The sequence below is a fragment of the Dryas octopetala genome, chromosome 4, assembly GCF_963921425.1.
Source record: "Dryas octopetala chromosome 4, drDryOcto1.1, whole genome shotgun sequence".
Classification (NCBI taxonomy): domain Eukaryota; kingdom Viridiplantae; phylum Streptophyta; class Magnoliopsida; order Rosales; family Rosaceae; genus Dryas; species Dryas octopetala.
The window spans coordinates 12,155,681-12,179,015 of NC_141369.1; the positions used below are offsets into that span (position 1 = coordinate 12,155,681).

General features: G+C 37.8%; 5 protein-coding genes across 5 annotated transcripts; 3 read left to right on the top strand and 2 right to left on the bottom strand.

Annotated features, from left to right (window-relative positions):
• The first annotated feature begins 3,045 nt into the window (after nt 1-3,045).
• On the top strand, nt 3,046-4,032 carry LOC147286889 (mitogen-activated protein kinase kinase kinase 20-like). Its single transcript, XM_086240845.1, has one exon. The coding sequence runs from the start codon at nt 3,046-3,048 to the stop codon at nt 4,030-4,032; it is 987 nt and encodes a 328-aa protein (XP_086096971.1).
• A 2,068-nt stretch (nt 4,033-6,100) lies between these two features.
• On the top strand, nt 6,101-9,687 carry LOC147286890 (uncharacterized). Its single transcript, XM_086242316.1, has 2 exons — nt 6,101-8,722; nt 9,212-9,687. The coding sequence occupies exons 1-2, from the start codon at nt 6,163-6,165 to the stop codon at nt 9,628-9,630; spliced, it is 2,979 nt and encodes a 992-aa protein (XP_086098442.1). The 5' UTR covers nt 6,101-6,162; the 3' UTR covers nt 9,631-9,687.
• A 3,583-nt stretch (nt 9,688-13,270) lies between these two features.
• Nucleotides 13,271-13,660, bottom strand: LOC147286891 (heat shock 70 kDa protein-like). Its single transcript, XM_086240846.1, has one exon. It carries the CDS (start codon nt 13,658-13,660, stop codon nt 13,271-13,273), a length of 390 nt encoding a protein of 129 aa, XP_086096972.1.
• On the bottom strand, nt 13,547-15,451 carry LOC147286892 (heat shock 70 kDa protein). Its single transcript, XM_086240362.1, has one exon. It carries the CDS (start codon nt 15,213-15,215, stop codon nt 13,665-13,667), a length of 1,551 nt encoding a protein of 516 aa, XP_086096488.1. The 5' UTR covers nt 15,216-15,451; the 3' UTR covers nt 13,547-13,664.
• Nucleotides 15,452-19,205: 3,754 nt separating this feature from the next.
• On the top strand, nt 19,206-21,714 carry LOC147286893 (heat shock 70 kDa protein-like). The gene has a single exon (XM_086241110.1). The coding sequence runs from the start codon at nt 19,518-19,520 to the stop codon at nt 21,480-21,482; it is 1,965 nt and encodes a 654-aa protein (XP_086097236.1). The 5' UTR covers nt 19,206-19,517; the 3' UTR covers nt 21,483-21,714.
• The last annotated feature ends 1,621 nt before the right edge of the window (nt 21,715-23,335 follow it).

Consider the following 23,335-nt stretch of genomic DNA (forward strand, 5'->3'; position numbering starts at 1 on the left):
CTGGCAATGATTCTACAGCAATTCAAGACGTTACAACTCAACTGTCTCAGGAATTTGAGATGACCGATCTTGGAGCTCTCAATTATTTTCTGGGGCTTCATATTTCTTCTTCTAATTCTGGCATCTTCTTACATCAACACAAGTATGCTAAGGAACTTCTTGCCAAGGCAGGAATGGCTGATTGTAAACCAAGTTCCTCTCCCTGCTTGCCTAATGTTAAGTTGGTTCAAACTGATGGTGTTCCTCTTGCTAATCCTGCAGTTTATAGAAGCATTGTAGGCGGTCTGCAATATCTCACTTTCACCAGACCTGATATTGCATTTGCTGTTAACACAGTGTGCCAATTCATGCACACTCCTACAGATCTTCATGAAAAGGCTGTCAAACGTATACTCAGATATATCAAAGGTACTCTAGACTTTGGGATTCAGTTTAGACCTGGACCACTTAATCTATCAGCATACAGTGATGCAGATTGGGGTGGTGACCCTAATAACCGAAGATCAACCACAGGTTATGTTGTATTCCTTGGATCAAATCCTATTTCTTGGTGTTCAAGAAGGCAACCAACTGTTTCAAGGTCATCTACTGAGGCAGAATATAGAGCCTTAGCAGTCACAGCTGCTGAATTAGCTTGGATCAGACAGCTGCTTTGTGATTTGCATGTTTGTCTCTCCTCACCTCCTCTGCTTCATTGCGATAATTTGTCAGCTATTGCTCTTTCATCAAATCCAGTCCTTCACTCAAGAGCAAAACACATTGAAATCGACTACCATTTCGTTAGAGAGAGAGTTCAAAGAGGTGATCTTCGACTTGAATTTGTGTCAAGTTCAGAACAGCTTGCAGACATTTTAACAAAGGCACTTTCCTCTCCTTTACTTCGATTTATGAGAACCAATCTCATGCTTTGTCCTCCAGACAGACATGAGATTGCGGGAGGATGATAAGAATAGCAACTAATTAAGTTAGTCTGGTCAATGTTGTTGACTGGTGACTCAGCAGCTGTGCCAGCTGTGTGGCTGTTATGATGCTGTTATGATGTTGTTAGAGATGATGGTTAGTTGTATTAGTTAGAACAGCTAAGCTTAGCTTTATAAAAAAGCTTGATGTACAGCAGATTGCTATTTTCATTCGATTAATCATTACAAGTACACATTTTACTTTTCTCTCTCTTTTCTCTCTTCTCTTTCCTTCTCTTTTTCTCTGTAACCAAACACTTTGCTTAACCATGGAAGATTATCAAAAAGTACCACATTTTTTATACTTCATGTGTATCATCTTTCTAATATTATAAATTTAGAAGTGAGATGCACTTGTATAGTCGGCCTCGCCTCTATTACACTAATTACAAACAGGTCGCGTGGCCAAATGATAAAGTAAAGAACAAGAGGGTACGGCATCATCAAACAGTAAAAGATCGAACTAGAGTTTAAAGGGTATGAAGGAAACTGTATCAAATGAATCAATCAACGTACATTGAGAGCTAGTTAGCTCCTTAGAAAATAACTAAAGACAGAACATGCACGCCAGCTAGCTTGCATTAATTTAATTAAAAGGGAAATTAAAGTAGATTAATTATAGTAATTACCTGCAGAAGGAGCCCCAATATGAATTAACAGATCGATCGAACGAACAGCCTTATTTGAGAGATATTAGATTACCACGGTCAAGTTGTAGAGCTCAAGTACTGCAGTAACAGTCGAAGTGACGTGGATCAACTTAATTAATATTTCTCTCTCCCCCTGTATTGGTCTCATTGCCACCGTTTCCAGCTGTGAGAGGAAGAGAGAGAAAGAGAGAAATAGAGTAGAGGAAAAGAGAAAGAGAGAGAGAGGGAGAGGTGAGGGGTTGCCGGCGGCGGTGATTCTGGCCAGCGACGGAGGAGTGAAGGGTGGGCTGGGGTAGGGGAGGTGGTCGGGGTTATGCACTTTTACTTTTTTAGTTTTTTTATTTTTTATTATTATTATTTTTTAATTTTGGTTTGAGGGGGTAAAATTGGAAGCTTAAAGTTAAAGCAAAGAAATGTAAGAACTTAAGAAGGGGTGTTAGAGCATTTGGTGGGGTGTGTATAGAAGCCCCTGGATTTAACCGTGTCTGCAGGCCCGATTCATTCTTAGAATTAAAGATAGTAAATTAGTAATAATAATGAATTTTAAAGGTAAACTATATTTTTAGCTCTTATGTTTTAATCCGAAATCACGTTTAGTTCTCGTATTTTAAATTTTAATTATTTGAGTGGCCAAAAAAAAAAATTTTACTTATTTGGTTTTTGTGTTTTATAACTTTTATGTCATTTGTAATTTTAGGATACCTCTGCATTCAACATGAAAATTTTTCTCAAATTAAAATTAATAACTTATTTAAACTCATGAGTTTTATTAGAAAATGACCAAAAATCATGTGAGTCTCAATTTAATTATCAAATAAGAATCTAGGAAATCCCCAAACTCAAAATTCAACTCCTAAATTTTGTGAGCCTTAATTATGGTATAATTTATCATTTCACAAATTAGATAAAAAAGGTGTATACTGTATAGTAAGAAGGGAAGGAATGTTTAAATAGCGGACATCAAAATTTAATATGCTACTGTTACCAAAAAAAACAAGTATGTTAACTTTTTTTTTTTTTTGTTAAAATTTTGAAAATGTGAAACATATACTTTTCAAAAATAAGAAAGATTTGAATGGTTGAAAAATCTTTTTTTTTTTTTTATTAAGTGGTTGAAACAATCTTTGGCCATATATTTTTTTGAACGAGAGAAACTTTCCAAAATTTATTTAGTTTAAATAAAGAATCTTTTGCGATATTCTCTTATCGATGGTCAGTTAATTAGTAGCTTGGTTTCCAAGTAAGACCACCACCGCCACTCTCCTAGCTTAAACCCTAAATGCACAGCACCTTCAATCAATGCATCTTCCTCTAATCTCTATACTGTATATTAATTATTAAACATTTTAAGGCACAACCCAGCCGCACATTCTCAGGAAAACTAAAACCCCAAGAATCAAAGAAGAGAGAGGCTATTTGTTGTGTTAAGTTTGATCATGAAGAGAAAGGCTGAAGAAGAGTTAGGAAAGGCAGGAGAAAAGCGTAGCAAGTGGGGTGATGGAGTGGAGTGGGTGAGAGAGGAGCTGATCGGAAAAGGAAGTTTCGGGTCCGTTTTTCGTGCCCTTTCCAAGAGATCGATATGGGAGCTTGGTGATACGCCTGGAGTCATGGCTGTGAAATCTGCCACGGTCTCTGCTTCAGAATCCCTTCTGAATGAGGCAGATGTTCTCTGCAACATTAAGGGCTGCCCTTATGTTATTGAGTACTATGGTGAAGAAGTCACAAAAAGTGACAAGGATGAGAGGGTGTACAACTTGATCTTGGAATTTGCCTCTGGTGGAACGCTTGGTGATCTTATAAGAAATTCGGGTAGTCCGGGTTTGCCTGAATCGGTTGTTAGAAAGGTTACCAGGGATATTCTTGAAGGGGTAAAACATATTCATAAGTGCCGTTATGTGCACTGCGATTTGAAGCCGGATAACATTCTTCTTGTGCCTACTTCTACAACAAGTGGTAGGGTTAATTTCGTGGCCAAGGTTGCAGATTTGGGATTGGCTAAAAGAACCAAAGAGAAAGTGGATGGAAGGAGAGGCACTCTTATGTATCTATCCCCAGACGTTTTGATTAATAACCTGCAGGATCAATCCTCTGATATCTGGGCCGTTGGTTGCGTTGTACTCAAAATGCTAACCGGAAAGCCCCCCTGGGATTTGAAGCCTCTTTCGGATCTTGAGGATTTCCTAGACTTGATTGTTGAGCAATCATTCACTCCCAATATTCCTGCTGAAGTATCAGATTTGGGCAGGGATTTTCTCAACAAATGCCTAGCCATTAAGTCGGAAGACATTCTAACTGCTGAAAACCTCTTGAAGCATCCATTCGTAGCGCAGTCACAAACATTAGAAGCAGATCGTAGGCAGGCAGTTATGGTTCCCAGAATTCATCCTCTGCCTGCAGGTTTCGCTATACCCGTTGGGCAATAAAAATTAAAAAGAGACAGGTTGATGGGATGAACTGAGTAACAATATGTAATTTCTTTTGTTCTTTTACTTTTAATTTGTAAAGTTCATTACAAACTGAAATCAATCAGTTAAGTTTTATAAGATAGCATTGTAGCAAGCAACTGAGGGGCTGGTTGTGTATCTATTACGGTCATGCATTTTTGTTTTTTTTTTTTTGTTTTTTTCTGGAATTGTAGCATGCAGATTGGCTTCTTGGCTTAAATTTAATGATGCAGTTGGTGTTGATCCATTATCTTGCCTGTCATGTCTTGTTTATTTGATTGGTACTTGTTCCCCATATTTCATTTGTTGATGATTCTGGTCAATTGTTAAACTAGCTTTTTTAGTTTTGGTTGGCCTTGCTACATATTTTGTTAGATTAGTTTCTTAAATCTTTTTCTCAACAACCCCTAAGGTTTGCATACTATGCATACTGGCAGAAGAGTATACGCAGCTGTTTGTCTTAACTCTTAAAAAGTAGCTAGAAAATCTCATCCACTAGCTTAAACCTGATCTGATGGATATGGAAGTTACAAGTGGGAGAAAGTGCAAAAGATACACATGATTACATAAGGTGTTTAATTAAGTTATCTGTGTTAAAAAAGGAAGTTATTAGACTAGATAACGCAATTATAGGTATGTCTTTTTTAAATAGAAATTATAGAATCACTAAGATTTGATCCAAAAGGTACATACATTAATTAACATTTATAGCTGAGGAGATCTAATCCAAGATTTCCCGTAACCTTGTCTTAGACTGAAAAGAAAGCAATTTTTGGATTTGTTTCAATTGTTTCTGCAGCCCCTAAGATCTCCTAGCTGAAGATGCTCACATCTCACTCTGTTATTGTAACACAAATAACTGTTGAGTTGTACTAGTTGAACAGTAAATAAACAAATAAATAAGTAAACAAAGAATTAATCAAAGAAAGCATACCTTTTCCCCTTTTCGAGTAAGAAAAAGTTGAGTGTGCTAAGCCAAACCAAATATAACAAAAATGGGGCCACTTCAGCCCAGTTTGCTCATATTTAATTGTGGATTCTAAGGCTGCTAGGAGAAGTGGAACTGTAAAAGGAAGATGCAAATTATCTTGATACCATTTCTTTATAACAGGTAAAGTAGGTGTTGGGAGATTCCAGTACTTCATGAATTCATTGCTTAAGGGTGTTTTAATCTGGCTGATGTAGAAAAGGTGTAACTGTGTGACTTCAAGGCTTACCTTGAATCAAAAGGTAAAAGTTAAGATTAAAATTTCAAAAACTAATCATTTGGTTTCTTGTTTTGTTTTCTCCAACGTAAGTAATCTACCTAGCTCAAGAACCGGCCTGTCCCCTGCATCTGCATTTCAATTTGAATTTGATCCCTTACCATACCCTTTTGTTTTCATTTGCTTCATTTAGTCAATATTGGATTTAAGAGTTTGCTTACTATGAGTGAAAGAGAGAGAGAGAGATCAAAAATGGAGCCAACAAGTTTAAGTGGAATGCTGTCATTTTTCAAGTTTCCCTTCAACAAATAATGAGAGGTCTCTAGTCCTGCAAAAGAGTACACAAACTCAGTGGCCGCATACACAAGCCGCATCTATACCATCACAATATTTTAAATGTCAACTCTCTCTCTCTCTCTCTCTCTCTCTCTCTCTCTCTCTCTCTCTCTCTCTCTCTATATTTATATATATTGTGCTTTCAGTGTCTGCATGCTTCAAAATATGTTTTTGCAATCATGTGGCAATGTGTATTTCATTTCCTAAGGTTCAGGATGCGCATGGCCTACCCAAAGAGGATTATCATCCATCACTATAGCACCATTTCTTATACTGTCCTCTGTGTGGCTAGCAATTTATATATGTTGAGTTGATAATCAACCATCATGACTGAAACCCCTTTAAGAAAAGGATAAAGAGTTTCCTCAGTCCCTCCACAAATCATAGCCTCCATTGAATACTTCTTCCAAAATATCATTTTCCACCTTCTCTCCAACCTTTCTCTTAGTCTCCTTACCATCTCTTTCTCTATCTCTCCTCTTCATTGAGTGTCTGCAACACTCTAAAATATGTTCTCGACTCTTCAACTATTACCAATTTATTATTAGGCTCTTCCAACCTATCCAGTATGGTCTTCATCAAAACCATGTTTCTTCTTCTTTTCCAGCATTTGGTTTTAACATCAGGTAATGCACTTACAGGTCATCACCACCATGCTCATCACTCTTTGCTTACAGACAAGGCTGCTCTTCTGGAGTTCAAGAAGGCCATTATAATTGATCCACATTCCACACTGGCTAATTGGAATGAAGCTACTGATGTCTGCAACTTCACTGCTGTCAGCTGCAACAAAAAGCATCATCGTGTATCCAAACTCTTTCTGAATGATACTGGGCTTGTAGGGCGGCTTTCACCCATCATTTCAAATCTAACCGGCCTTCGAAAACTAGTGCTTGCAGGCAATCACTTGTATGGAACTATCCCTCCTGAAATTGCCTTACTCAGGCGCCTCTATCATCTACGGCTTGAGAGGAACAAGTTTCATGGTTCAATACCAGATTCCTTAGTCCTTCCTCCAGAACTCACTGTTTTTAATCTTTTGCAGAACAATTTAACCGGTACAATTCCACCTACACTCTTTTCCAACTGCACTATGTTAGAGGTTTTAGACCTTTCCACCAACTTTCTTTCAGGAAAAATTCCAATAGAGATTGGAAATTGTCCACAACTATGGACCCTCAATTTATACAACAATCAGTTTACTGGAGAACTTCCTCTCTTTTTGGCCAATAGCTCACTGCAAAATTTAGATGTCGAATACAATTATCTTTCTGGTGAATTGCCTGTCAAATTTGTGGAAAAGTCCCCTGATATTCTCTATCTTCATTTGTCTAATAATAATATGGTAAGCCATGATGGCAACACCAATCTCAATCCATTCTTCACTGCCCTCGCAAATTGCACTGATCTAGAGGAGCTTGAAATTGCTGGCATGGGCCTCGGAGGAATATTGCCCAGTTCCATTGGCGGACTTGGAGTCAATTTTACAAATCTGTTGCTGCAAGAAAACCAAATCTTTGGATCAATTCCTCCAACTGTAGGAAATCTTTCTAAGCTTGAGGTGCTGAATTTGACCTCCAATCTTCTGAATGGTACTATTTCAGCAAACATTAGTCAGTTGTCAAAATTGGAACAGCTTTTCCTATCACACAACCATTTCAACAGTGCAATTCCAGTTGCATTGGGACAGCTTCCTCACCTGGGCCTGCTTGATCTGTCTTATAATGCATTCTCCAGTGACATTCCAAGCAGTCTAGGAAATTTGGTTAACCTGAGTTATCTATTCCTCAACAACAACCTCTTATCTGGAACAATACCTCCAATGCTAGGACACTGCACAGAACTGTACAAGCTGGACTTATCATACAACAGATTGACAGGGAGCATCCCCCCAGAATTATCAGGTTTGAGTGAGATCAGAATTTTTATAAACCTCTCACATAACCAGCTCCAAGGGTCTATACCAATTGAGCTCAGCAAACTGGAAGATGTTCAAGAGATAGATCTTTCATCAAACAACCTAAGTGGAAGTATCTTTCCTCAGATATCAAGCTGCATTGCATTGACACTGATAAACTTCTCACACAATTCTTTGGAGGGGAACCTTCCAGATTCCATAGGTGAGCTAAAGAACCTTGTGTCCTTTGATGCTTCAGTAAACCACTTGTCTGGAAGGATTCCACTAAGCCTCAGCAAAAGTCGAACACTCTCATATCTAAATCTTTCATTTAATGACTTTGAAGGAATGATTCCCTCTGGTGGCATCTTTGAATCAGTCTCATATGCATCTTTCCTGGGCAATCAGCATCTTTGTGGCACAATTCCTGGAAAACCTACTTGCTCTAAGAAAAAGCATCTGTTTCGTTCACACATTTTCTTGATCATATTCATCTTAGTCATATTCATATCAACCTTTTTGTCAATAATATGCTGTGTGATTGGACTCCGGCGCATTATGGCACTAATTTCATCTCGGAGGACTGAGACTGTAAGAAAACCAACACAACCTGAAATGATTCCCAATTTCCCAAGAATTACATATCGAGATTTGTCAGAGGCCACTGGTGGATTTGATGATCAGAGACTGATTGGGATGGGCAGCTATGGGCGTGTCTACAGGGGAGTTCTTCCAGATGGGTCATCCATAGCAGTCAAGGTGTTACATTTACAATCTGGAAATTCAACAAAGAGTTTTAACAGAGAATGCCAAGTCTTGAAGAGAATTAGGCACAGGAATCTAATAAGGATCATAACAGCATGCAGTCTACCTGACTTTAAGGCTATTGTTCTTCCTTATATGGCAAATGGTAGCTTGGACAGCCGTCTCTATCCACATTCACAGAATGGTCTAAGTTCAGGTTCTTCTGATTTGAGTCTCATCCAGAGGGTGAACATTTGCAGTGACATAGCTGAAGGGATGGCCTATCTACATCACCACTCACCGGTCACAGTTATACACTGTGACCTGAAACCAAGCAATGTTCTTCTCAATGATGACATGACAGCTTTAGTTTCTGATTTTGGGATTGCAAGATTGGTGATAGCCGGGGGGGGAAATTCAGCTCTTGAGAACATGGGGAACTCTACTGCAAATATGTTATGTGGATCTATTGGATACATAGCACCAGGTAAACATCTATCGTCTGCTTAAGCCATTCGTAAAACCAAACAAATAGAAAGCAAATTTTTTTCATAACTACAAACAATTAGAAAATGTAAATTAGGACGTCTAGGCTTCTACCACTTATTTCTGAGCACATGTAAATATGCATGGTAACAAAGATCAATCATTCTTTAAAAATAAAGAAAACGGCTTCAACTTTCTCTGTTTATTTGTTTTCATTTTGAAGCCATTTTCAAGAATAAAGGCAGATGATAAGCTCATTCAGATTACATCATTAATTAACAATTATGGAAACAATAAAATAAAAAAATCATGCTGACAACAAATCTCCACCAAAGTTTTTAATTCCAACTACATGAGGTCCAGAATGCAGTTTGGTGCTATATCCATTTCCCATGTCCACGTACTTCACTAATTAAGTTTATTATGCGCTTATCTTTCTATTAGATTTCTCAGAACACGGCCTAATTCACACTCTATTCATTGTATGCAGAGTATGGGTTTGGATCCAACACATCTACAAACGGCGATGTTTACAGCTTCGGCATTCTGGTTCTAGAGATGGTGACAAGAAAAAGGCCAATAGATGACATGTTTGTTGGTGGGCTAAGCCTGCACAAGTGGGTCAAGAACCATTATCATGGAAGGGTGGAACAAGTAGTTGACTCTTCCTTGATGAGAGCTTCTAGAGATCAGTCACCTGAGGTGAAAAAAATGTGGGATGTTGCAATTGGAGAATTGATAGAGTTGGGAATTCTCTGCACACAGGAGTCCCCCTCTACTAGGCCTACAATGCTCGACGCTGCTGCTGACTTGGATCGGCTGAAGAGGTATCTTTGTGGGGATACTACTGCAACATTTGCCTCTTCACTAGGAATTTCTTCTTCTACCCTAGACGATTCTATCTTTTGAACATACATTGAAATGCTTTTCTGATTAACTCCTTGTTGAACTTGTGACAATAAGAACAAGTAGCACAGTTGGATTTGAAACTGGTGTTGTCATTAGACAAACATAACTAAATGTAAGTCCAATTAGCATTTCTTATGGGTCAAATCATCATTCATCATAGGTGATGATTATACAAGATTCTGATAAAATAGAGAACCTACTACATTCAGAACCTAATTTACACACATAGAATGCATATGGCATTTCAAAAGTTATTACACATTTGTGATATAACCCAATCAGACAAATGAAAGTTTCTGATCTGCATCAATGGCACAATGCAATTTCTTTACAACTATTTCCTAAATACACATTACACATGTGCTTATAACATTGTAAAGCAGAAATTGAGAACAAACAAACACATGTTAGGAATAATATTTCTATTTGGGGCTTAGTGGTGTTTATTGCTTTCTCTTACAGGATAGTAACCAATTGCAATGACAGCACTGGTACTGTTCAATTCCCATACAAGCATATGTGAATGTGACAATTAAGTTGAGTGGGTGATGGTGATCCTGAAATTGACCACTAACAATTATAGCTAAGAGATGTATGGCTTAGGACACCCAAGTTGCATAAGAGGGTAAATTTATAAGTAATTAAAGATATAAAACACCATGATTAAGAAGCAATAACCACAAAAGCACAAATCCTAACATCAGCAATGCATACAGTGGACACACCTGTTTCACACAATAGAGATAAGTGAAAATAGTGAACACCATGGAAAGGCAAGAAAAGTGACAGCCATCAAAAACACATAGATAAGTAATACATGATTGTGCTCAGTGACACAACTTCCAACCTAGTTTTCTAGTCATGCTGAGCAAAGTGGCCTACCATCACACTAGTCATTTGCCAACAAATTGATCAGATATGTGAATCCCGTTGAAAGTTGCTTCCTGCTGATTATCAAATGTCAACCCAAAAGGTTTAGAGTGTACCATTTCCACATATAAATCATCGACCGAAAAATTCTGATTCCAGTGGCTTCCAGCATAGGATTGATGTTACCATCTCACGTCTGAAGTGATAAAACAGAGAAGACATCAACCGACAGTATACCATAAATCATTGGGATGAGTAGAAGATTCTACGTCTTAAACAAGTCCACAAATTATCTCAACCAATTAGCTTCAGCATCAAAAAGTCCAGGAAGGGGAAAATAATGCTATAGTTAAAGAATCAGGCAAATGAAAAACATGCTACCCAAAAGCCACAGAGCACGGTAGGCATTAGGTGCCATGACGCTCTTTCTGTCCGTTTTTCACTCATTCCTTGACGGATTTAATCTTATAAGGTGTAGAATTTTTTACTAAATCTTGAGTAAGTTTTAATTATGAGATTTTAGTAGCATTGATCTGACAAAGCAGGTGTCAAGTGATCGGAACTAGAAAAAATTGTACTTACGGTCACTCCGCATTAATAATCATTTGATTTAGAGATGGCAATGACATGCCTCATTTGGGACATAGAATAGAATTTGATAAAATAAATAGTTAAATTTATGTGTATTCAAGGAAGAATATCGAGAGTATCTTCTAACTTAGAGATAAGTCTCCCCTTATGATTAGTTCATCTTAATACATTTTTTTTTTTTTAAGTTAAAAACTTCTTTCTTGAATACTAATAAATTTAACCATTTATCTCATCCAATCATATCCTATAATCTAGTAAATAGCACTCAGTATCCATTCATCAAAAAAAGTTTTGAGTTCAAATTTCTTGCATGATAGTTGATTAATAAAAAAAATTTAAAATACACTTTAAACAGCATTTAATTGACGACTTAATGGGCTTGTCCACAAATTGACGACTTAATGGGCTTGTCCACAAGTCAGTTTGTAAATAGTTTGTTTTGTTGTTGGGCCTTTGGCCCATTCCACCAAAAAAATATAAATTTTTTATGTCTTTGTTATACAATGGAAATTAAAATTAGATTTTGATGACAAATTATATTAGTTTTTTATCTTTTACTATAACACAATTAAAAAAACAATTATGCGATGTTGGAAAAAAAAACTTACCTAACTCCGTGTTGTAGTGATGTGACATTCCTTGAAGAGAAAGATAGAGACAAGAGTTGAGAGAAAGAGAGTGAGAGAAGAGAGAGAGCCAATAGAAAAGAGGGGGATGTCATGTGGTATCACATGAAGGGATAGATAAGTTTTTCTCTGCGATGTTGAGAATTAGAATTTATGAACATTTTATCAAGAACATGTCCATGTGTTTGGCGGAGTAATCATATTTGAGGTGGCATGTTAAAAGTGTAGAATCTCACATTGAGAATTCTAGACTTTGGGTCACAATATATTTTGCACCAGTTGAATCTAATACGTGTATAACTTGCTCTACTATTATGAAAAAAATTGTCCAACTTAGAATCAATTGACAATGTATAGAGAGACCCAACTCTGAATAAATTATTATGCAAGATTATAATTTTTCAATGTGAAATAACACCACATTCTTACAAATGTTCTCATCAATTGCATTCTTAATTTTTGGCTTGTTTGCAGGATCCAATTTTGCAGCAAAACTTTCAATCTTTCATCCTTCATGGTGCACCTCATATAGTACGCCTACTTCTCAAACAAGTCCTCAGCCTTAATTGCTTCTACCTCTATTCCTCTTCAGTCTTGCACCATCCTCTTAGTCTATTATTTGCACAACCTTCCTTTGTCATTGGTAATTCTACCCTTGTTCTTCACTGCAGTGGTCCGTGGACAAATTCAATATTCCATTTGCATGAGTGTCAAAGTAGACATTGATCTGAAGCTGGTGAAATGCCGGTAGGTTTCCATTCTCGATCGATAAGGTTGTTGTCCTTGGTTTGTGCCCTATCACCTTCATACACTTGAACTAGAACTGGCTGTTTGAGCCCTCTAACCTTCATACACATGAACTATAAGTACTGGCTAGGTTCAGAAGAGGTCGAGTCTGATCTGCTAGTAATATTTGCTATGTTCCACATAATCAAGATTGTTACTACACCGACAGAACTCTCAACACTGAGGCTGAGAGACATGACATCAAGAAGAAGCAACACTGGGAGTATCAGTCCAATGATTTGAATTTGGGCTGCATAATTCTTTTACCTTTTCCCCCAAATTTGTACAATAAAGAATAATATACAAGTCATTACCCCCATTGCAATGTTTAGTCAGGATAGAATGAAAAATCCGAATCCTTGCTTCTTTCTGAATCAACCCACCATAATTGGAAGTCCAGACATTGTGATTTTGTTAAGCTCTCAAATTTCTCCATAGTTGATTGTTCATCAGAGTTTTTATAACAAATTATGGTAATGGTTGGATTTGTTTGGATACAGATATCAAATTGTTTATTAGATCGCAAAACAAGCTCAAAATATTGCATCTAATCTTGTGAGAACCTTAAAACAAGCAATTACTGGAACCATGTGAACCCTCCAAAGACAACCATATCAAAATGAAATTTACAACATTGTAATTTCTCACACTCAAACAAAAAACTTTTAATTACATTAAGACATTCATTCAGGCAGAGTAAAAAATAGAGTAGCAACTAGATCAATCCTCAGATACATAACAACCTAAGAAAATACCTCTTCCACATCTCAGTCAACTTCCTCAATCTTAGGCCCATCTCCAGAACCAGCAGAGCTAAATCCACCACCAGGCATCTGAGCACCACCACCCATTGGCACATCCCCACCAGCACCTTGATACATTTTAGCAAAGATTGGGTTGCAAAGTCCCTCCAACTCCTTTTGTTTGTCCTCAAATTCCTCCACTTCAGCCAACTGGTTCCTGTCAAGCCACTCAATTGCCTCATCAATGGCCTTCTCAATCTTCTGCTTGTCTGCAGGGTCCAATTTCCCACCAATCTTCTCATCCTTCACAGTGTTCCTCATATTATATGCGTAATTCTCAAGTGAATTCTTGGCATCCACCTTCTTCTTCACCTCCTCATCTTCAGCCTTGTACCGCTCTGCCTCCTGCACCATTCTCTCAATCTCTTCCCTTGTCATTGGTGATAGTGATATTGTTCTTCACTCCAGCAGTCTTGTCTTCCGCAGACACATTCAAGATACCATTTGCATCAATGTCAAAGCAGACATTGATCTGAGGAACACCTCTTGGCGCGGGAGGAATGCCCGTGAGCTCAAATTTCCCCAGAAGGTTGTTGTCCTTGGTTCGAGCCCTTTCTCCTTCATACACCTGAATTAGCACTCCCGGCTGGTTGTCAGCATAGGTAGAGAAGATCTGCTCCTTCTTGGTAGGAATGGTGGTGTTCCTCGGAATCAAGACCGTCATAACCCCACCAGCAGTCTCAAGACCAAGGCTGAGAGGCGTGACATCGAGAAGCAGCAAATCTTGGACCTTCTCGTTCCCTTCGCCGCTTAAAATCGCAGCTTGAACAGAAGCACCATAAGCCACAGCCTCATCAGGGTTTATGCTCTTGCAGAGTTCCTTGCCATTGAAGAAATCTTGCAACAGCTGCTGAACTTTGGGAATCCTCGTCGACCCACCAACCAAAACAACCTCATCAACCTGACTCTTATCGATTTTCGAATCCCTTAGACACTTCTCCACGGGCTCCATACACTTCCTAAACAAGTCCATGTTCAACTCTTCAAATCTAGCTCTAGTAAGTGTGGCATAGAAATCAATACCTTCATACAGCGAGTCAATCTCAATGGTGGTCTGGGTAGTCGAAGACAGAGTCCGCTTGGCTCTCTCACAAGCAGTCCTCAACCTCCTCAAAGCTCTGGCATTGCCACTAATGTCCTTCTTGTGCTTCCTCCTGAACTCAGTCACAAAATGGTTAACAAGCCTATTGTCAAAGTCCTCACCTCCAAGATGGGTATCACCAGCAGTAGCCTTCACTTCAAAGATACCTTCCTCAATCGTCAGCAACGAAACATCGAAAGTCCCACCGCCGAGATCGAAAATCAACACGTTCTTCTCACCAGAACTCGAGCTCTTCTTGTCAAGACCATAAGCAATGGCAGCAGCAGTGGGCTCGTTGATAATTCTCATCACATTGAGCCCAGAAATCGCACCAGCGTCCTTTGTAGCCTGTCTCTGTGAGTCATTGAAATAAGCAGGTACAGTGATCACAGCGTTGTTCACTGAGTGACCCAAAAAGGCCTCAGCGATCTCCCTCATCTTCACAAGCACCATAGACGAAATCTCCTCGGCTGCAAACTGCTTCTCTTCGCCTTTGTAGTGCACGACAATCATGGGTTTGTCGGCGGGGCCAGGAACGACCTTGAAGGGCCAGAGCTTCATGTCGCTCTGGACAGTTGGGTCGGAGAATCGTCTTCCGATGAGCCTCTTGGCGTCGAATACGGTGTTCTGGGGATTCATGGCCACCTGGTTCTTGGCCGCGTCGCCGATCAAACGCTCTGTATCGGTGAAAGCGACATAGGAAGGGGTGGTTCTGTTGCCTTGGTCGTTGGCTATGATCTCAACGCGGTCGTTTTGCCACACACCCACGCAGCTGTAGGTGGTGCCGAGGTCGATTCCAATGGCCTTGCCTTGAGTCTTGGAAGCCATGAAAGACAATTCAGCAAGAAACTATGTGAAGCAAGAATGAGCTCTTTCGATCTGAAACAGAAAAGCGGTCAAGAATTTGGGTTTTATAGAAGGCGATTATGGAGTTTTTGGGTTCTTGTGTGAGTTCTTTTTGCTTTGTTTTTTGATTATTGGTGTGTGAGTGAAACAAATTTGTGTGTATATATAGAGGTGTAAAGAAAGTTCAACAGATGAGTAGAAGAAGAAAAGGGAGGGAGAACGAGAACCAACCGGAGAGGTCTGGAAAAGGCTGTGAATGCTTTTAGTTTTGGTTTGTTGGTGAGTCGATATGGGCTTTTCTATCAACCCGTTTGGGCCAACTGGGCTTTTAGTTCAGTAAGGTCGTAAGGGTTGACTTGGCATCAAAACTGCAGTGGGTTTTTGAGCTACGGGAAGTCAACAAAACCTTTCCCTAAAATTATAAAATATGTTATTTTCTGAAAATTTACTGTTTGAAATTAATTATATTTTTTTAGTTAAATATTTATAGTTCTCTTCTTTAAAAAATTGGGGCATTGATAGATAAGTTCAGATGAGAGAGATTATGTACAAAATAATATGCATTCATACAAATTGGATAACTCAGTTATGTTTCAAGTAAGTACTATATAAATTTTTCATAAAACGTTTGCATGTTCTTATTGAATAACTCGATCATACAACTTAAAAAAGAAAAATCTTTACGATTAAATTAAGAGCTAGGGAAACACAACTTGAATTTGAAATATTTATATGTTCTACAACGAAGCGCATATGTATCAATCCTTAAAAGATTATTGCTCTATATAAACCTCACCAGCCTATCAAGTTGATGTATACAAAAGATGTACGCGAATTCTACAATGAAACACATCTATCAATCCCAATAAATGACTGCTCTATGTAGCCTCATGAGCTTATCAAGATCTTGACGTTTCATGAGCTTATCAAGATCTTGATGTTTAATATTATCTTGAAAATTTGTTAATGTAGTCTTAACTTCACATTTAGTTGTGATTGTACGACACTCACAACTTCAAATTTAGTTATGACTGAGCGACAGTCACATCTAAGTTGTGACTGAATTAAATTTATTTTAGAGAAATTATACTACAATATAGTATAAATAGATATCAAAATAATACTTTTACTCAAAATAATATATAGTATAGTGGTGTGAGTTGTCTATTTCAATTTACCAAGACAGTCACAGTTAAGTTGTGACTGGATTGATTTTTGTTTTTTAATACAATATAGTATAAATTAATGTAATATTTGTGATATAATATTATTTTTATTTGTTTATTGTAGTGGCATGTAATGTAATATTTGTAAATTCTAATACATTTTACTTTATTAATTTGTTTAACTTTTCAACTAGTACCTAATATAAAATGTTATTTAATTTTGATATCTAAAATAAAAGGTTATTGAAATTTATTAGTTAAAATCAATGGACCTTTGATTTTAACTATTGAAAGAGACAACCCACACCACTATACTATGTATTATTTTGAGTAAAAGTATTGTTTTGACTTCTATTTATACAATATTGTAATATAATTTCTCTAAAAAAAATTCAATTAAGTCACAACTTAACTGTGACTGTCTCATAACTTAGATGTGACTGTCGTTCAATCACAACTAAATTTGAAGTTGTGAGTGTCGTATAGTCACAACTAAATGTAAAGTTGAGACAACATTAGCAAATTTTCAAGATAATATAAAAATCTCAAGGGCAATTTTATCAAAACCTTATAAATTTTAACTAACACCCATCATATGTAGGCTAAATGACAAAAATGTCAAATGAAAATGGCTCAAATCAAATGGGTCAACATGTTTGTGACCTAATCTAAAAAACTACATTTAAATTTGGTAGTTCAATTAAAATATTATATGGTTTTCATGTTATACCAAAACATTATTAGGATTTGGTATTTAATCTTTTCTATTTTTATAAATCTTTTAAATTTAATACTTTTATTTTATGTTTTAATATTGTTATAATAGAATATGGTGTGTTTATGTATTTTATAAACACTTTATTATGTATTTATGTTAATTTATTACATTTGTAATAATAAAAATTGTTTTAAAAGGAAGGGACTAATTAACGGGCCTGCCTTCCTAACGAAGTCTTGGAAGAATGGGATGGTAATAGAAAATCTGACCCTACACTGTGCTATCCTTATCAAAAATTGTTTACTAATCCGTAATCGAAATCAAAATAAGGAGTTAGGTTCCAATTACGGCTTACTCTTGTGTTTACTAACCATATGAGAATAAAAACACAATTAGGGCTCATATAATATCAGGAATTCAACTCTTTATTTTGAAGGAATCGGATTCTTGGGTGGGGGTGGTATTCTGATTGCTGGAGAAACAACTCATCAGGAGTCTATTTTTTTTTCTCATCGTATACTCACATTATTTCTACAATTCCAAGTTTGCCTAGTCACTTTAACCCAACCTAATTTCTTTAGAGCAAGGGTATTTTAATAATCAAATTGGTTTCAATTCCGATTCCAGTGAATTAGTAAACAACTTATATGGAATCAGTATCATTCCTACTCTGATTCTAGATAGTTTAGTAATTAGTTTCAATGGGAACCCGAATTCTGACTCCTCCTCAATCTAATCCCTCCTCAATTTAATTTTTCTTAACCCGATTATGGATTAGTAAACATGTCATTAACTAAACCAAGAGCCCCCAACCTATATCCAAACTAACATGGTCAATAATGAAATTCCTAAAACCAAAACCGAACCAGATAACACTCTAACCAACTAGTTCAGTTAATCCATGTTATAGGTTTGGTTCACTCGATTATTCGATTTGGACTAGGCCAAATATTTTTGAAAGAAAAAAAATTAAACATTCAACCAAGCTCAAATTCCAAATGGATTTGATGCCTAAAATTTGATATTTCTGAAATTAAAAAGGCCTAAGTTTATGGACTTGACTTAACACAAATATATTCTAATTTAACACAAATATAAGTAAGTGCTAAAGTTAACAAAAAATATTTATTAATAAATAACCTTCGGTTTGGTTCAGTTATAACGGTAGAAATAAAATTTAAATATCGAAATTAAATTGTTTTAAACCCGATGCTAGGTTAACCGAACCAACAAATGTTAAAAAAAAAAAAAAACCGAACCAATCAGCTTGGTTCTGTCGTTTTTTTTTGTTTTATTGTTACATTCTCTCCTAAGAATACTAGAGAATTTAGAGTGTCCAAAAATATGTTGGGATTTTTTTTTAGAAAATTAAGATTAAATACTAAATCTTAATAATTTTTTAGAATATCATGAAGAATATATAATATTTCAATTGGACTACCAAATTTAAATGTAATTTTTTAGATTAGGTCACAAACATGTTAACCCTTTTGCTTTGGGCATTTTCATTTGACATTTTTGTCCTTGAGACTTTTATATTGTCTTGGAAGTTGGCTAATGTAGTCTAATTGTACTTGTGAACATAAAATTACAACGTTACCCTTTAGTTAGGGTATAGAAATGTGATGTAGGGTATATAAATGAGATGTAGGATTTCAAAGCTTATGACTTAAGGTCTGCCCAAAACCGAGTCCTAAACTCTAAGCCATTTTGTTGCGTAGCAGTCAAACACAAACATAATATTATTTTTATTGATTTATTTGTAATTGATCATATTTTTTTTTTATTGTAGTGATATATAATGTAATATTTGTGAATTATAGTACCCTTTTATTATATTATTATATTTGACTTTTCAACTAGTACCTAATTTAAAATGCTATTAAATTTTAGTATTTAAATTAAAAAACTATTGAAATTTGATACATTGACTTTTTTTTTTTTTTTTTGGGTTAATTTTTGGGCAGGGTTTGAATTTTTCTTTTGGTGAAAATTGCTGGGTTTGTATTTGATAGGCTGTAATGCTGTATTCCTGGCAAAGTAAGGAGGAATGGGGGTCCGGAGACGACCCAAGCCCATGTGGTCATAACTGAAAATGCAACGAAGCCCACTAAACCACTCTCCAGAACTCTCTCGTACGACCTCCTATCTTCCTTCTCAGTCTAGTCCCTTCCATCACCTTCTAGTAGTCTTCTTCTGCTTCTTCTTCTTCCATGGACTTCTCTGTGAACCGCCCCAACCCATATAAATTCAACCCCTCCAAACCCAACCTCGCCGTGAAACCAAAAGCATTCAAAGCATCCAGATTCAAATTCCCAAAGCAAACCCAAGCTCTCACCTTTCTTTGTTACTTCTTTCTCAACCCAAATCATCGAATAGTTTCTTGCTGAATTTCCTTCAATGGGTTCCAAGACTCAAGGCAAGGCCATCGGAATCGACCTGGGCACCACCTACAGCTGCGTGGGTGTGTGGCAAAACGACCGCGTTGAGATCATAGCCAACGACCAAGGCAACAGAACCACCCCTTCCTATGTCGCTTTCACCGATACAGAGCGTTTGATCGGCGACGCAGCCAAGAACCAGGTCGCCATGAACCCCCAGAACACCGTCTTCGACGCTAAGAGACTCATCGGAAGGCGATTCTCCGACCCAACTGTCCAGAGCGACATGAAGCTCTGGCCCTTCAAGGTCGTTCCTGGTCCCGCCGATAAACCCATGATTGTCGTGCACTACAAAGGCGAAGAGAAGCAGTTTGCAGCCGAGGAGATTTCGTCTATGGTGCTTGTGAAGATGAGGGAGATCGCTGAGGCCTTTTTGGGTCACTCTGTGAACAACGCTGTGATCACTGTACCTGCTTATTTCAATGACTCACAGAGACAGGCTACGAAGGACGCTGGCGCTATTTCTGGGCTGAATGTGATGAGAATCATCAACGAGCCCACTGCTGCTGCCATTGCTTATGGTCTTGACAAGAAGGGCTCGAGTTCTGGGGAGAAGAACGTGCTGATTTTTGATCTCGGTGGTGGGACTTTCGATGTTTCGTTGCTGACGATTGAGGAAGGTATCTTTGAAGTGAAGGCTACTGCTGGTGATACCCATCTTGGAGGTGAGGACTTTGACAATAGGCTTGTTAACCATTTTGTGACTGAGTTCAGGAGGAAGCACAAGAAGGACATCAGTGGCAATGCCAGAGCTTTGAGGAGGTTGAGGACTGCTTGTGAGAGAGCCAAGCGGACTCTGTCTTCGACTACCCAGACCACCATTGAGATTGACTCGCTGTATGAAGGTATTGATTTCTATGCCACACTTACTAGAGCTAGATTTGAAGAGTTGAACATGGACTTGTTTAGGAAGTGTATGGAGCCCGTGGAGAAGTGTCTGAGGGATTCGAAAATCGATAAGAGTCAGGTTGATGAGGTTGTTTTGGTTGGTGGGTCGACGAGGATTCCCAAAGTTCAGCAGCTGTTGCAAGATTTCTTCAATGGCAAGGAACTCTGCAAGAGCATAAACCCTGATGAGGCTGTGGCTTATGGTGCTGCTGTTCAAGCTGCGATTTTAAGCGGCGAAGGGAACGAGAAGGTCCAAGATTTGCTGCTTCTCGATGTCACGCCTCTCAGCCTTGGTCTTGAGACTGCTGGTGGGGTTATGACGGTCTTGATTCCGAGGAACACCACCATTCCTACCAAGAAGGAGCAGATCTTCTCTACCTATGCTGACAACCAGCCGGGAGTGCTAATTCAGGTGTATGAAGGAGAAAGGGCTCGAACCAAGGACAACAACCTTCTGGGGAAATTTGAGCTCACGGGCATTCCTCCCGCGCCAAGAGGTGTTCCTCAGATCAATGTCTGCTTTGACATTGATGCAAATGGTATCTTGAATGTGTCTGCGGAAGACAAGACTGCTGGAGTGAAGAACAATATCACTATCACCAATGACAAGGGAAGGTTGAGCAAGGAAGAGATTGAGAGAATGGTGCAGGAGGCAGAGCGGTACAAGGCTGAAGATGAGGAGGTGAAGAAGAAGGTAGATGCCAAGAACTCACTTGAGAATTACGTGTACAATATGAGGAACACTGTGAAGGATGAGAAGATTGGTGGGAAGTTGGACCCTGCTGACAAGCAGAAGATTGAGAAGGCCATTGATGAGGCAATTGAATGGCTTGACAGGAACCAGTTGGCTGAAGTGGAGGAATTTGAGGACAAGCAAAAGGAGTTGGAGGGACTGTGCAACCCAATCATTGCTAAAATTTATCAAGGTGCTGGTGGGGAGCCAATGGGTGGTGGTGCTCAGATGCCTGGCAATGGATTTGGCAATGCTAATTCTGGTGGTTCAGCAACAGGGCCTAAGATTGAGGAAGTTGATTAAGCTAGAGTTGGTTTCTGCTTTTGAAATGGAGTCTTGTTATAGTGCTTCTGCTTGAGTGAATGATGAAATGATGTATAGAAGTAGGAATCATGTGAGGGTATGAATATAGCATTACTGATGTATATTTCTGCTTTCTCTGGAATCAAATAAAAATTTATTTTGTTTTTCATTTTCTTTGATTTCAGTGTTCTCTCCTTTGGTTTCTTGGTGCAAATGGACTTTGTGAACACCTGTAAACAGAGTAGTCTTTGGTCCAGGGATTGAATCTAACCCAGCTCATAATCTATCAGAAACTTCTCTGGTTCAACTTTTATTCATTTTGGGGGCATTGTATTGTAATATTTTTGAAGCCTTCTGAATATATTTGAGAAACACGGGATATTCTATTGTAATTTTGTGAAGCATTGTGGATGTTTGAGCAATGCCCTTGAGTTTTGAAAGAGGCCAAGAGCAAGAAAGAAAAGGCCCAATTTGAACTTGGAAAGAAGGGCCTAAAGTGAGCAGCAAAACCTAACACAAACCAGAACAATTGGATTGGATTTGTTGCCTATATAATGCAAGTCAATTTGAATTCGATACTGGGTTGGATCATATAATACGGCTGAGACCCATTGGCATGAATAAATGGACTGTTGAAAAATCATCAACTGAATATGTGTAGTTCAAGTCAGAAACCCAGACAGGGATGTATTGAAGATATGTAAATGTTACACATGTAATTTTCTCTCATGGGGTACCCTGCTACATCTAGAATGGTCATAAAACAATGAAAAACTCAAAGATTAAATGCAAGACAAACTGAAAGGTAGGCAAGTAGACATCTCCGCATCTATGTGCTTCTGTGAAACTAAATAAAAAAGATGGTTTAACCAGAAGCAGAAAATTAAATAATGGGCCTAAGCAACCTTCAGCCATCAGGTATAGGGTGGCTGCAACAAATTAACTGGAAAAACTAGGATTTTAGCAAGACACCAATGGAAAAATAATGGACCAAATACAAATAAAACAACTAGGATTTTTGTTACTGGCTGTAATGGGTTGAGCAAGTTACTTGGCTGTATGCTTTATGAAACTTGATAACAGCCCTTAGATCAAATTTGATCTAATGGCTCACATAGCTCCATATCACAATCCAGCACTTCCTTGTAGATTAATATCCAAACACAAATCAGGTAAGCTTACAGAAAGTCAAAGACTATTTCAAATTTCCTAAAGTAGTCTATTTGATGAAATTTGAGGAAAGTAAACTCTAATAATTAATTAATTTTCACATACAGGTGAAAAACTAGAATTGGTTCTGCAATTTGAGAAAAAAAAACTAAAAACCCAAAATGGCTGATGTACCAGTTTCTATAATCTCGGAAGTTGGAACAATTGACTTCGATGACCCTTACACTCACAGGACGAAATGAGATAGGGCACTGCGACTAGTAGCAAGGCCCCAAATAATATAAAAAGTTTCTAAGCTCCAATTCAGAAATAAGAATGACTCAATTCAAAAAACAATGTGAATGTACATGGAAAGTTAAGCCCTTATTTTTTTGATGATAATGTATATAGAAAGTCAAGGCCTTTATTTTTATGGTTTGCTTTAGATACCTGAAATCTCATGATCAGCCTTGACTAGTAGTACTCGTTTGTCAAGAAAGAAATTGCATTCAAGCCTTTTAGCAACCTTAATTCATGTTGTTCAAAGAGTGCTTGAAGATGTTTCGTATAATGTACAAGCGAAGGGGACCAACACATGAGAGACATTAATTAATTGGTTGGTTTGGGAGTGAAAATTGAGAAAGAAGAAAAAGAATTTGAAGGGGGGAAAAGGAAAAGTAAGGAATAAAGTGTGTAGGGGATAA